Raw genomic sequence first — 14,214 nt, forward strand, 5'->3', positions numbered from 1 at the left:
ATACAGAATGGACCATAGGCGTCAGTTTAGGGGGGGACGGTGGGGACGTGTCCCCCCCACTTTTTGTCAGGGGTCATTTTGTCTCCAACACATTCAAATTCTTCACATGTAAGCCGTTGTAAACCCAGTTATTTTCAGTAGTATAGAAAATTCCGACGCTCCTGAACGCACCATCCGCACTCGGCCGAGAGTTAGCACACCTTCGTGAGGTTAAAAAAAAAAGTGCAGATGCTAAATTTGCGACCGTGCCAAGTGGAAGCTCAATGGCGTGCTGGGTAATCGGGAACATCGGGGATATCCCCGCATTGGTGAGGGACGCCTGCTTTTCTCATATGCTTCCGTGTCGTTGGTAAGACAGCACTTTGAGAAAATGTCGAAGAACGGCGGCAAAATGCCACAAACTGGGCTCGAACTCACAACCACCGCACCAAAAGCGAGAACTCATCCTGTTGAGCTCGCGGTACAAACAGGTAGAGAGGTCTGTAGGCCGGTATAGTACTAATTCTCTCGGGCCGAAATTTTGCCCCTGCACGCCTCTGGCCGACCCAGGGTGTGCATTTCCATCTGACATTGACTGTGGTCTCCATCCCCCCCACTTTTAAAAACAAACTGACGCCCTTGGAATGGATGGATGGATGTTAGGTTCTGTGGTATATTTTCCCTGAACCGTCAGCCCTACAGGGAGTTCAGCAGTATGACGTCACAGACTGGCAGCGGCCGCTTGTCTTACCAAAGCTGCTCTTCTCTTGGACTTCACTGCCAGACATGAACCAGACACACAACGCCGCCTAATTGATGACATCACTTAAAAGCTTTAGTCCACTAAAGATGGCATCTAGTTTAATATCTTAAGTGCCCTTGTTGTCTCACAAGCTCCCTGAGGTGCCATACTGAGAGATTCAGTCAATACAACCTGAACATCCCAACGCATGTGCATGTGTGTGTGTGTGAGTGTGTGTGTGTGTGTGTGTGTGTGTCTGTGTCACTGCACAACTGTAACTGCACTTTAGTTGTTTGTAGTAGTTTGAGGGGATGTTTAAGACCTTGTGAGGCCTGGACAAGTTTGACCTTGCTCACCAGGACAAGATGAAATGTGTGCAGATAGCGCAAGATGAAACAAAATAAAACGTTTGACAGGTAGTGTATGTATGAAAACTGAATTAATGTATCACATATAATGATGTTAATACTTTGATAGAATGTCTACCTAAAGCTAAAACGTGACTCTTTAGCAAGCTTGAGCGAGTTGGCAAACGAAGCAACTTGTAATGCTTACTCAAGTTGATGTACTGATTTATTTGCATATTTAAAGGGCTCTAGCAAAATATCTAGCTTTAGGTAACAACACAAACACCAATAACCACTGTTACTGATGGCAGCACTTCAGGTCGTGTAGTTTCAATGGTTGTAAAAAATAATTTCTTGACAGATGTTTTTAGATTACATGTGTAAATACAAGCAATTCAGGACGTACACATTTGCAATCATAACATTTCTTACTGTCTTTTATGTCAGCCTGGTGAAAAAGTCTTAACAGACAACATATATAAAAGAGTTACAATCTGCCCACCTGGAACACCACACAGCCATGGGTACACTTCATGTTACTTAATTTTTAGGAGACATGGTATAGTCGTGTGCAATTCTGTAGTTTTGCTCTGATAATCTGCTGGAGTAGCTTTGCATGATTCACAGCTAAAAATGTACTCATTTATCTCATACTACCTGTTGCTGCCCTTGTGAATTGCCGCTATGTATAAGTAAAGCTGAATGTGCCTGTGAGCACTGCCACAATCTCTAACCACTGTGGAGGTTCCAAATGCAAACCTACTAGGTTAGATAGATCCTTCTGTGCCTGTCTGAGGCTGAATGTGATGCAGAATGAGACTGGACAGCACAAACATCCACAACAAAGATTACAGCAAGAGGCGGTTAGGTCAATCTTACACTCATTACCTACTTTTTGTGGGACACAATGGTGGATATTTGTATACTGGAATAGATTAAATCCTTAGAACAATTCTGAAGCAGACAGTTGTGTGAGAATATATCGATAAATTTACCAACAAGACCGGCGGTTTTACTTAGTGGGCACTGTGCTGGGAGTAGACTTTTTTCCAAGTTGGGTTTACTTATGCTAATCTGATCCCCACCCCTCAACCAACAGGACCCTAGCATAAGAGGTTCCACTAAGAAGAAGCACTGTGTACACATTATCAGCAGAAACATTTAAAGTATTTGTTACAACGCAGCTGTCCAGGATCAGCTAGGTAGATAACAAAACCAGATGTTCTTGGTATAGTAAAGAGATTTATAGCTTCATGACAAATTAACAAAAACAAGTGGTGATATAAATAAAACAGGGCAGGTGGGTGTTTCCAAATCAAACAATCAATTAAAACCAAACGAAGGCTAACAAAGTAACAAAACTTGCTCAGACAAAATAACAAAAGAAACCAACCAGACTCCCTAGCTAAAATTAAATATCCAATAGCAACACCCACGTGACTTACAAAAGTAACACAAAAATACGTGCAAGTAAAAAAACAAAACAACACTTATCAGAGAAAACACCAGACAATGAGTAACTTCAAACTAAGTTGATCAGCTGCCAACAGAAGGTACATGAGAGGCACCAAGGCGAACTGCTCACATTATTATCCCAGCAGCTCTGACTGTGAGGTCGGCTGCAGATTTCAACCTGCTGAGGTGATTGCTACAGTCTGGTTAGAGGAAAAAACAGGGTGGGGGACCAGTTAGCCTGATGGATGGGTGGGGAGAAGGACGAGAGCTGGAGAGCAGGTCAGGAGCTCCAGGTCAGGACAGGTGAGGTCTGGAGCTGCTCTTCAGCCAACTGTAATCAGGTCCATGCAAACTGCAGAAAAGACCCACCGCAACAACAGAAGGCATCCAGCTAATAACAGCATTAAATGTATTTTTTTCTTTGTAGGAAACATGTTGACAAAATCAAATAAAAATGGTGAAATGATCCAATGCTGTCCGTACTGTTTCACTTTTTACTGTGTTATAGCACACCAACAAAAACGTGCAATAAAAATAGCACTATTTACCCCACAGACAAATTTCCAAGGCCTTGAAAGTCCGGGTTGTTAAACCAGTTGTTCACTATGCTTGATTGTCTCATCTGCATGCAGACAGACACCACAGAGCTGTTGATGCTAAGTTACCCAGAGCAGCTTCATCCTCAGTCCGGCTCAGTGCTGCTGAGTGAGGCAGCAGGATGGACCACAGTGGAGTATTTTAGAGGCACGTCCAGTCCCACCACAGGACCGACCACACTGAGCCACGACAACACGTAGTTCACTGGCCTAAACACACAGAAAACACAAATAAATACAGAAACGCTCTGAGTAGCAGAGACTACAACAGACATGTTTCCAAGAGGACATGCTGTGTTGTTGTCATGGTGACGCCATGGTTAGATCAACCTTTTAGAGGACCACTTGGCAAAATTTTGCAGTTGGAACCCCACTGGCCCTCACAGTACTGTATATGTCAACAAGCAGCACTCTGATACTGATTACCGTATTTTCACGACCAAAAGGCGCAGTCTCAGTTATGTGTGCCATTACTGTATTTAACACACACATAAGGCGCACCTGATTATATGGCGAGGGTTTTATATACAATCCACGCCCACACTTCCCCCTTTAACGTTCTCATGGTGTCCTCTACTACGTCGGCCTTACAACAACAACACACACACAAGCATACAAGTGTGCGTATTTAAAAATAGAGCGGGAGCAAAACTGAGTTTGGTTGTGCTTTATTTAAGTATTGATTACAAAGTACTAACATTTTTTAATCATCAATAGTCGCGGGCATGGTAAAACACACGGATTAAACAAGCACACAAGTGTGCGTATTTAAAAATAGAGCGGGAGCAAAGCTGAGTTTGGTATTCACATTTTTTTTTTTTTTACCGGTAATCGTCATCAATCAAACCGAACAGCTGCGCTAAACCTCCATCAAACATGCCAGGCTCACTTTCTTCACTGTCAGAGTCACTTTCCGTGCCGTGCGGCGCCTCGGAAATGATGCCGGCTTTTGCGAAAGCTCGAACAACAGTGCCAGCAGACACGTTAGCCCAAGCATCTACAATCCATTGGCAAATTGTGGCGTAACTCGCCCGGCGCTGCCTTCCACTCTTAGTGAAACTGTGGTCTCCATCGGTCATCCATCGCTCCCACGCCGCTCGGAGCCTTACTTTCACACCGATGGCCAGCAGTTGGAGTTCCTTTGTCAGGCCTCCCGGAATGACAGCAAGCTCAGACTTCATTTGCTTCACTTGTTTTTTCACATCGGCTGTGAGATGGGCACGCATAGAGTCACAGATCAACAGCGATGGTGATGCGTGGAAAAAACCACCTGGTCTACGTCCGCCTTACAACAACACACACAGGACGCACTGCACCATAGGGCGCGCCGCACAATTTGAAGAAAATCTAAGACTTTTATGTGCGCCTTATAGTCGTGAAAATACGGTAATTAGCTCACTGCCTGGGTCAGTCAATGTTGTTTCAGATAACGGTACTCTCAGATTTTGTTCAGATCTGTAAAACAGTTTGGCAGAATTTTGAGCTATCATCACCTTTTTTAGACCTGGGAATTTTTGTACTTTCACCCTCAAAAAAAAAAAAAAAAAAAAAAACTGCCAGAGAAACCATTTTGAGGGTTCAATGTCTTTAGAAATCTAACTCCCACAGACATGAAATTTAATAAGAACTCAAAGTAGTTTTCAGCAGATCTACATGATGGAATGCCTAAAATATCCACTACAGTTCAAAAGTTTGGGCTCACCCAGGCAATTTCATGTTTTCCATGAAAACTTGCACTTTTATACATGTGCTAACAAAATCGCACAAGGGTTTTCTAATCATTAATTAGCCTTTCAATACCGTTAGCTAACACCATGTAGCATTAGAACACTTACTACTTTTAAGTAATACACTTACACCCCCTCTCAAAAGTTTTGAGACACTTTCTCATTCAAATAATTTAGAACCCGTCTCAAAACTTTTGACAGGGGGTGTATAACTATAATGGCTGCTGTAAATGGGCCTCTGTACCCCCTGCAATGGTATTTCCACACAATAACTGTGAACAAATGGAAAGGCCCTCACACAGAGTGACACTACAGACACAACTAAGCTGCAAACACCATGATGTGTTCACTGTCTTTTTTGGGTCCATGAATCCAGCTGTGATCGTACCTGTGCTGGTCCTGAGCCGCCTGCAGCACAGGTCTCATAAACTCCTCCGTCTTGCAGGGGTGGAGCACAAAGAAAGGCTGACCAAGCAGGGGATGCTCCTGATATACAGACACAGAGAAAAGATCGGAGTAAATCTTCAAGAAGAAGGACGATGATGGTAAAGCTGAGGGCTGCTTTTACCTGTTGAGTGATTGTATTCAGAGGACTGTTCTGAAGACGAAGCCTGAAATTTGGATGGACTGAGCTCCACACCTCCTCTAGAGAAAGGCTTCTTCCTTCTGATATACGAGGTAGAAGAGGCAGAAAAAACATCTCTGAGGTGATTCTGAAGGCATGACTGAAATACATGTAAGCACACGACTACTATGGTGGAAATACATGTGTATCTACTCAGGTAAAAGGGAAAACTTTGGCAGACTCAGTTCCTCTGCCTGCATGTCCACAATTAAATTCAAGGAAATTTTACCCCCCTAAAAAAGCCCCTGGTCAGGTTAGTACTTTTTAAAAGTACTATTTCCTGGAACCTTTATGAAAAAGCTTGCAGCACTGAACATCAATGGTCAAAAAAGTTAAAATTGTTTAAACCATTATTATAAACTCAACCTTTCTATGGAAATAAATCAATGCGTTGATGGACTTATTTCTCCTGGGAAAGTGGTTGAAAAGCAGGAAGGTTTGACTGTCGGACATTTAAATCTGATTAAAGATACTTTCAAAGCTATATGTGAGGTGTGATGGGTAGATTTCATCTTACCAAATCATGCGGTGTATTTATTAAGTCACTGACAGATACACTTTGTATAAAATTGAAGTCAGAGAAGTTAAAGGTTTTTTGTTTTTTTTTGGTAAGTGGCCATGACATACAGAAGCTGCTTTGGTATTTGGTGAAGGGCCATTTGGAGGCCAGTCCATTTCACACTGACATATTCTCTGCCTTTGTATGATTAATTATGCCCAGTATTATGACACAATGCTATTTGCTATTGCTAACATCTGAGTGCATTTAGAAATTCATGAACATGTCTGCACGTGTGATGGGTTTACTTTATTTAGTACTAATACAGACTTGCATGTAAAACTTTGACCCCAAGGGTAATGCAGTAATGTTCAAAAGTTTGGGGTCACCCACAGCATTTCATGCTTTCCATGAAAGCTCACACTTTTATTCATGTGCTAACATAACTGCACAAGGGTTTTCTAATAATCAATTAACCTTTCAACATTATTAGCTAACACAATGTAGCATTAGAACTAAGGACAGACCGATACATCGGCCGGCCGATATATCGGGCCGATATTTGAGTTTTTTACTTGTATCGGCATCGGCCGATTTATTTTTCCCTGACATGAATTGTTTTAATGATGCCTAAATATTTGTTTCATTTTATTTTATAGACATTACTTGAATAACTAAAAGCACCAAACACTTTTGTTCATTTGAAAGTATGTGTGGTAAAGTTGAACAAAGCTGAATCCTACTGTGTACAGTAGTTGTTTTATTTATGCTTAAGTTAAAATATTTTTTATTTTATTTCATAGACATTACTTGAATAATTAGAAGCACCAAACACTTTTTGTTCATTTGAAAGTACGTGTGGTAAAGTTGAACAAAGCTGTTGAATATTTTTTTACTGTTCAATAAATGTTTCTTATTTTAAACTTGAGACCTGTAATATTTGTTATCATTGTGTCATTTTTTTTTTAATTTAAATTGAAGTAGCAAAAGCAGTATCTGCCCCAAATATTGACTCGAGAAAATCGGCCATCGGCTAAGGGTGATGGAAAAAAATCTGTATTGGCATCAGCCCTAAAAAATCCATATCGGTCTATCCCTAATTAGAACACAGGAGTGATGGTTGCTGGAAATGTTCATCCGTACCCCTGTGGAGATATTCCATTAAAAATCAGAGCTGCTTCAGCCCAGATGAGTCTATTTTCCCTCTGCGTATTATGGTGTCCAAACCTCTAAAAGTAAAGAGTATTTAAGCGCTTTGTGTCACACACCATTCAGGCAACACAGCGCAGGTCAAACTAAAATGATATGTGGGTAATAAATAATGAGTGGAAGTAAAACCATAAGCTTCAATGTGTGCCCCAATCAAGAGGACGAATAACTTGTCAAACTTTCTAATATACATGTAAAAATGACTTGCTCATTCATTTCAAATGATGACTCAAACTTTATACATCAAACAATGACACCTGTAAATTTACCTTAGCTGCAAAATTATACATTTATAATAACAGTGAGGAAGCCAATGAGAGGAAATGCTGTAAGTAGCAGGAACTGGTTGAGGAGTGCAGGGAGAGAGGCTGGAGAGCCTTCTTTGAACCCATAGAAGTCGGCTGTAGGGCTTTTGCAGGGCATTCCCTTTGCAAAGTCCTCAGTTGGTTGGGCATTACAGGGGCGGCCAAGAAGACAGCAATCCGATCCGCAAGCGAAGCAGCAGAGAAGGCCACAAGGTGGCTTTGGTTGAAGAGGGCTGATCCGTGGTTTGCTACTGGGACGCAAGTCGGGACTTGATCAACCCCGGCTGGGTCGCCTGGGCGAGGGTGTATGATGTCGCGAGACCCGAAACACCCATTGACCCCAGGATACATCACTGAGGATGCGTCCCAGTGCATCCACGAGATGTGTCTTTGATAGACAGTGTGCATGTGCAGTGACTGTTTCACGTGGAACTAACCCAGAGTGAAGGCTCTGAAATACAGCACAGGAGAACCGTAGCTGCAGGAGTACAGGATGTGATACTCGAACTGAAGCACCTGGCTGCTGCTTTCAGTCACCGTGCAGATCCCAGCATCCTCATCATCTACTTCATCTCTGATGCAGTCGGGCTGTGGTAAAGGAGGGTCAGTGGAGTTCAGTATGTACAGAAACTGTGTATGCGGCTGCTTCAAACTAAGTCTGGAATGTTCTGTCATTACGGAAATTATTGAAAGTAGAAAAGTGAGTGCAAATTGTTAGTTTCAGGCTAAATTAATTGAACTGTAAAAATGGGAAATACTAATTAACTGCTTCGGTGATACTTAGTGAAGACACAAAAATAAAGCCGTTGCTACAAGCTGAATGTCCCACCTGTTCGCCTTCCTGTCCATGTGGTTTAACACTGGAGTGACAGGAAGTGTGTGGCTCTGAGTCTGAACCCGATCGTTCCTGTTTCTGTGCTGCTTTTGAGTCAAGGGTGACTAACCTGAGAGCTGTCTTCTTCAGGTAGCCTTCCTTTGAACCCTGAACCAGATGGGAAACAACCAGTCAGCACTCTGTGGACAACAGCAGGCTTTCAGTGTTCAGAGTGTTAAGAGTGACAGCATGGACCTCCTCACCTGAACCACCTCCCAGATCCATCCATCTCTCAGCTGCTCTGACTGCTGAAGGAGGAGCTGACAGCAGTGATGGAACTTCTCCTCATCCAGCACATACCAGCTCATCTCTGCAAGGCAAAATGGTGAAGAGCAAAGGAAGAAAACTACAGGAGAATTCCAGTTTATCTGAACCTGTTGGATTTTCCTTTATTGCTGAGATTGTGACTCAGTGGGTCAAACACACATTACGCTGTTCACCTCCGTCATAAGGATTCAGAGAAATTCAGGACTCATTTCACAAAACAGCTGGCATTCTATGCAGCTTTCAAAAATCGATGACATTTTAAAGGGATCAACCTGAGCCCGGCCAATTATCGGCGCTGATATTTGGGATTTTCCCGATGATCTGCATCGTTATTTTTATTAGCCCATTACCAATTAAATAAATTAAATACTCTACTTGGCCACTGATGCAGCTGCCTCTCTGTGTAGTCACTGTGTGTGGCATTTGTCTGATTACTGGTGACATAATTTGTATTAAGCTAATCAGCAAATGCATTAAACAGCAGCTTTGGCTTCAATCCACTTGTCTCTCTGCGATCTCAAACAATGTCCTGCCCACTGCACTGTCGGATTGGTTGGGTGTCAAGAGCATTGAACCAATCAGCACTAAAAGCACCTAATTAAAGACAGGGACAGACGAGTGCATTTAACAGAGGAGCTTTGTTTCAAAAGTAAGGTAGCAGATGTTGTTTAATTTCTAATAAATGCAACGATCTCCTACAGTCATGCCCAGTTTGCCCGTTATTCTGGAAATGATGGAAGTAATCACTTGCTGGTGTCAGCGCAACTGGAACTTTTGTCCCTCTTAGCCTGTGGCGAATGCTATTTGGACTATTGTAACATCTTCCTAAAGTCAGATTAACTTTCAAAAGCCGCTCTCACTGACAGACACATTCTACTAGCAAAGGCACAACCTGAAAAAAGTAAACAAGAAGCACAAGCAAACTGGCTAAAGCTAAGTTAATAGCAATCAGTAAGTCAAGAGGCAGCTACAGATTACCTTGAAACAGCGTCTGGAAAGCAATAACTAACGATGCTTTCACATATGGAAACAAAGACAGGCATACACATAAATTTGCTGCCTGGAATGACCATTTTTCCAACTGAACTGGAGCTCTTCATACCTGCCATCTGACCCAGTCACTGGCATATTCATCCACACAGGCATGTGATAAGTTATCATTTACTTGCCATACTGTCTCAAAGCTGTAAAATATGAGGGTGGTTCACCCAATGGACCATTATAATGGATAATAGTAGGTCATTCAGTTAACTGGTCACCTGTATTTACTGGTGGAACTGTCATTCCAGGTGGCTAACTTCTGTATTTACAGAACAGGGAAACAAACATTTAAAAGAATTCATGTAGCACTGTGTTTTTCTGAGAAGGTGCATTCACCATTCACATGCTGTTCTGTGTGTCTCTCCATTTCAGCCAACATCTACAGTACAGGATGCGGGTGAACATTGAGATGTCAGTTTGAGCCACAATTGCCACATTATTGGAATTACACCAGGGTGATGTACACTAAATACCTGGCGATCAGGGGGTAGCATTGGCCATAAGTCAACATGGACATTACTCTCTGCATTTGGCCAACCGAGGCTAACTATTTAGAAAGCCAAAGTTAAAGTTAACAAAACATAGCAGAAAAGAAGAACTCTATACCAGTAAAATTATAACATCTTACTTCCAATTTATGAAAGGTCAACAAGGCCATGAATATCACATGAGTTCATATGGATTTTTTTTTTCATGAAAATGGCAAACAAGATCAATTTGATGGCACCATGGCACATGATATTTGTGTACAGATTTAATGTTTGAGACAAGGTTAACTGTCATTCATCTGTTTTACAAATTCATTCATTCCTAAATCTTATGGAAATGCTTCATCACATCTTCTAAATCACAGACAGTAAAAATTACACTGAAGTTGGATTTACAGAACTATATCGCAAGCCAAAACACAATTTCCATCAAGGGTTCAGCCTTAGTAGACAGACAGACATTAAATTTTGATACACTGACAGGGACAGACACCTTTACCGCTTTTACTTGTGATTACTCAGATAAACACAATTTCGAGACGTTCAGAACTAAACGGACCTCCCCAGATATACAGCATTTAAGGAGATTACAGCTGTCCATTTATATGTGTATTTCACAGCTTTTTCTTGTCACTTACTGCTGGACGGCGGGTGATCAACGTGACTGTACCGCACATACTCATGCAAACACAATATTTCTCTTCCGGGTCGAGAGATCACGTGAGCACCGCCTCTTCCGGGTTGTGACGTCTCCACACCGCTGTGTTGTTGTTGTGTTGTAGCAGCTGGAAGTGAAATATGCCAGATTTTTGTGCCGCTTTTGGATGCTCTAATGAAAGAAATGCCAGAACCAAGCAACAAGGCATCACATTTCACAGGTGAGAACTTGTCTGGCAATTTAATACGGTTCCAAACGTGCATTCAACGAAATGACTGTCAAAACTTTGCTATCCCTACTGTAATCACAGTAACAGGGTTGCTAATCCATGCTAATGTTAGTTTTTTTCTCAGGAGTAGAAACTGGATATTTAGCTAGCTGTTACTGCCGACCAAGAGGATAAACTTCGTGATGGTAAAAGTAAATAGCAGAGTAAAAAAAAAAAAAAATCTTCTCTCGATAATATGCATAACAGGGTTGCATGAGGTAGAGTGACACATTCAGTCAAGGCTGACAGTGTTATGAAAATATGAAAAAGAGAAGAGAGGACATGGCTTTGCTCTACCCATTCCTTTGGAAAACTGTTTGATGGTTTTAATTCCAATGTATCATGTGATTCACTGTTTTCTCCTCAATTAAACATTAGATAAACATGAACAAGCAGCTGTACTTTGAGATGCATGAAGTGATTAACGTAAGGATTTTTACACATTTCAGCACCAATATTCATCCAAAAACATCACAGTGTTTGTGTGCCAAAATCACAACTCACCTTTCCACGTCTTATTTTGCTCTACAATTTCAAATCTGTTAGGCAGCACAATGAAATATCCATAATAATAAAACTTTCCTGTGATGATAACTGACACCAGGACTCACCAATGATGAATGCAATCCAAGTTTTTTTTCCTCACAACATTAGCTGATGTCTGCTCTTTCCAGTTGTTCAGATCTGTTCCATCTGAGTTTACTTTATACTGCAGCCTCAGGCAGCAGCAGGATCCGTATGTGCGTTTCCAAACAGAAAGAGTTGCGCGCATTTGTGGAATAACAGTACCGGTACCTTCACAATTTATCATAAATATAAACTGACTCTAAAACATATCACATGGAACGATGGTGGTTATAGCCAGCCCCTTTTAGACAAAGGTCACTTATCTGGCATTGTTCCTCATTCATCATTATGTGCCTGAATTGTAACTAAAAAGCATGCAGGAATGCACTGTGTATGATTTCTGACGGAGTTCTCTTGTGTACAGGTTTCCAAGAGACAAACTTAAAAGACAAATATGGACAGTAGCACTGAGGAGAAGGGACTTTGAGCCAAATAACCGCTCAGTCATCTGCAGCCATCATTTCAAGTCAGAAGACTTTGACAGGACCGGACAGACGACCCGTTTAAGGGAAGGAGTGATCCCTTCAGTTTTTATGTTTACAAAGCAACTTCACAAGGTTGGTATCACTGACAAGTTGTGTATCTACACTGATCAGGCATTACATTATGACCACATGTCTATTATTGTGTTGGTCCCCTTTATGCTGCTACCATGAAGGGAGGGAGGTTGTTGATGTTCAATGTTTAGGTGGGTGGTCCATGTCAAACATCCACATGAATGTCAGGACTCAAGGTTTCCCAGCAGAACGTTGTATTATAACAAAATGATCGACGTTATTCACTTCACCTGTCAGTGGTCATAATGTGGTGGCTGAACGGTGTATAAAGTAACAGAAATTTACATTTTCTCTTCATCTCACTAAAACTAAATAGCAAAAATACACTGTTCCAATTTGAAAACATTTACCTAAATTGATTTGTGCTTTATCTCTAGGCACCCAGCTCAAACCACACCTCACACAGGGCTACAGTAGAACATTTGGATGTCCTGAACGTTCAGCTAGCAAAGGATCTAGACAAGTCAGCGAGTGAAAATCCAGTGAGTGTTATTTTTACCTACTTTGCAGGATTCTGACATTATGGTATTATGACGCATTGAACACAGGAGGAGAACAGTTTTTTAGTAGTTTTACATTAAATCTTGATATTTTGTAGGATCATCTGTATGCCCTCGACCCAGTCAAAGTAAAAGAACGGTTAACTGAGGCTCAGAAAAAGCTGAAGGAATTGCAAAGGGATTTAAGAAATGCTAAGAACCGGGAAAGAAGACATAAGAAGACAATGAAGACTCTATTGAAGGATTTAAAACAGAAACGCATGCTTACAGAGGAACTTCAGCAGAACCTTGATGTTATTCTTGTTGGTTGAATTGGAAATCCTCTTTTTTTATAATGAATAAATGCATATGTCTGAGAACTTTGTACTGATTTAATTCTCTGAAGCCTATAACCAGATAGAGGGTTTGAAAAGCATGTTTTCTTGAGAAAAGAATTGCAGAAATGGCACTATTTATCGGCCAGAAAGTGAAAAAACTGAAAGACTCAGAAAGAAACGGCGGTTTTTGAACAAATGATTTTTGCTGTGTGGTTTTGTCAGGAAAAAATGAACCAAATCCAAGTTTAAAATTCTGATGTTTTATCAAAAATCAGCATGTCATGTGGCCCAAATTCAGAGTCTTGAGGTGAACGGCAGGCTGTGTTTACACGAAGCAGAGAGGAGACGACAAGAGAGACCGAGAGGAAAATATTTTTTAAAAAAAACAACCCTATTGTATCAACAAAAATAAATACAGCATGGCTCAAAAACAGTGAACAAAGGAGGAAGTTGTTGAGGACACATTCAGCATGGTGGAACGTCTTTCTACAGCTGATGTGCAGGGTAGAGAGAAAAGACCCACTGACAGGTGTGTCACATATGGAAGTGTGAATCTGTTTTTGAGACTGCAGCTTAAAGATGGAAATGCTCAGCCATATGGTTACTGTTTACTGTGCTGAAGTCATATCAAAATCCACATATGGACCTGACATACACTACCATTCAAAAGTTTGAGGTCACTTAGAAATGTCGTTATTCTTGAAAGAAAAGCACTTTTTTCAATGAAGATAACATTAAATTAATCAGAAATACAGTGTAGACATTGTTAATGTGGTAAATGACTCTTCTAGCTGGAAACGGCTGAATTTTAATGGAATATTTACATAGGGGTACAGAGGAACATTTCCACCAACCATCACTGCTGTGTTCTAATGCTACATTGTGTTAGCTAATGGTGTTGAAAGGCTCATTGATGATTAGAAAACCCTTGTGCAGTTATGTTAGCACATGAATAAAAGCATGAATAGTAGTGTATGTTTAGACATGAAATTGTCTAGGTGACCTCAATCTTTTGAATGGTAGTGTATATAGTTAACAAGCTAAAAAAAGGTGTGATTTTCAACAGAGAGGTCTTTAAAGAAACATTTTTTTGTAGAAAATCAAATCCATTGACTTTCTGACGACATCATTTC

General features: G+C 41.1%; 2 protein-coding genes across 3 annotated transcripts; one reads left to right on the forward strand and one right to left on the reverse strand.

Moving 5' to 3' along the window:
- Positions 1–1,382: 1,382 nt before the first annotated feature.
- atg10 (ATG10 autophagy related 10 homolog (S. cerevisiae)) lies at positions 1,383–10,874 on the reverse strand. Of its 2 annotated transcripts, none has more exons than XM_051953288.1 (7): positions 10,793–10,874; positions 8,562–8,668; positions 8,429–8,466; positions 7,922–8,072; positions 5,415–5,512; positions 5,235–5,332; positions 1,383–3,329 (listed from the first exon to the last, which is right to left on the reverse strand). In XM_051953288.1, the coding sequence occupies exons 2-7, from the start codon at positions 8,581–8,583 to the stop codon at positions 3,206–3,208; spliced, it is 531 nt and encodes a 176-aa protein (XP_051809248.1). In that variant the 5' UTR covers positions 8,584–8,668; positions 10,793–10,874; the 3' UTR covers positions 1,383–3,205. The 2 variants fall into 2 exon arrangements, with proteins under 2 accessions (XP_051809248.1, XP_022064237.2); XM_022208545.2 differs by having other exon boundaries at positions 8,314–8,466; positions 10,793–10,868.
- Positions 10,873–13,123, forward strand: LOC110961077 (THAP domain-containing protein 6-like). Its single transcript, XM_022208547.2, has 4 exons — positions 10,873–11,032; positions 12,072–12,264; positions 12,642–12,746; positions 12,863–13,123. The coding sequence occupies exons 1-4, from the start codon at positions 10,953–10,955 to the stop codon at positions 13,073–13,075; spliced, it is 591 nt and encodes a 196-aa protein (XP_022064239.1). The 5' UTR covers positions 10,873–10,952; the 3' UTR covers positions 13,076–13,123.
- The last annotated feature ends 1,091 nt before the right edge of the window (positions 13,124–14,214 follow it).

Source organism: Acanthochromis polyacanthus, chromosome 9 (assembly GCF_021347895.1).
Source record: "Acanthochromis polyacanthus isolate Apoly-LR-REF ecotype Palm Island chromosome 9, KAUST_Apoly_ChrSc, whole genome shotgun sequence".
In the NCBI taxonomy this organism is placed as follows: domain Eukaryota; kingdom Metazoa; phylum Chordata; class Actinopteri; family Pomacentridae; genus Acanthochromis; species Acanthochromis polyacanthus.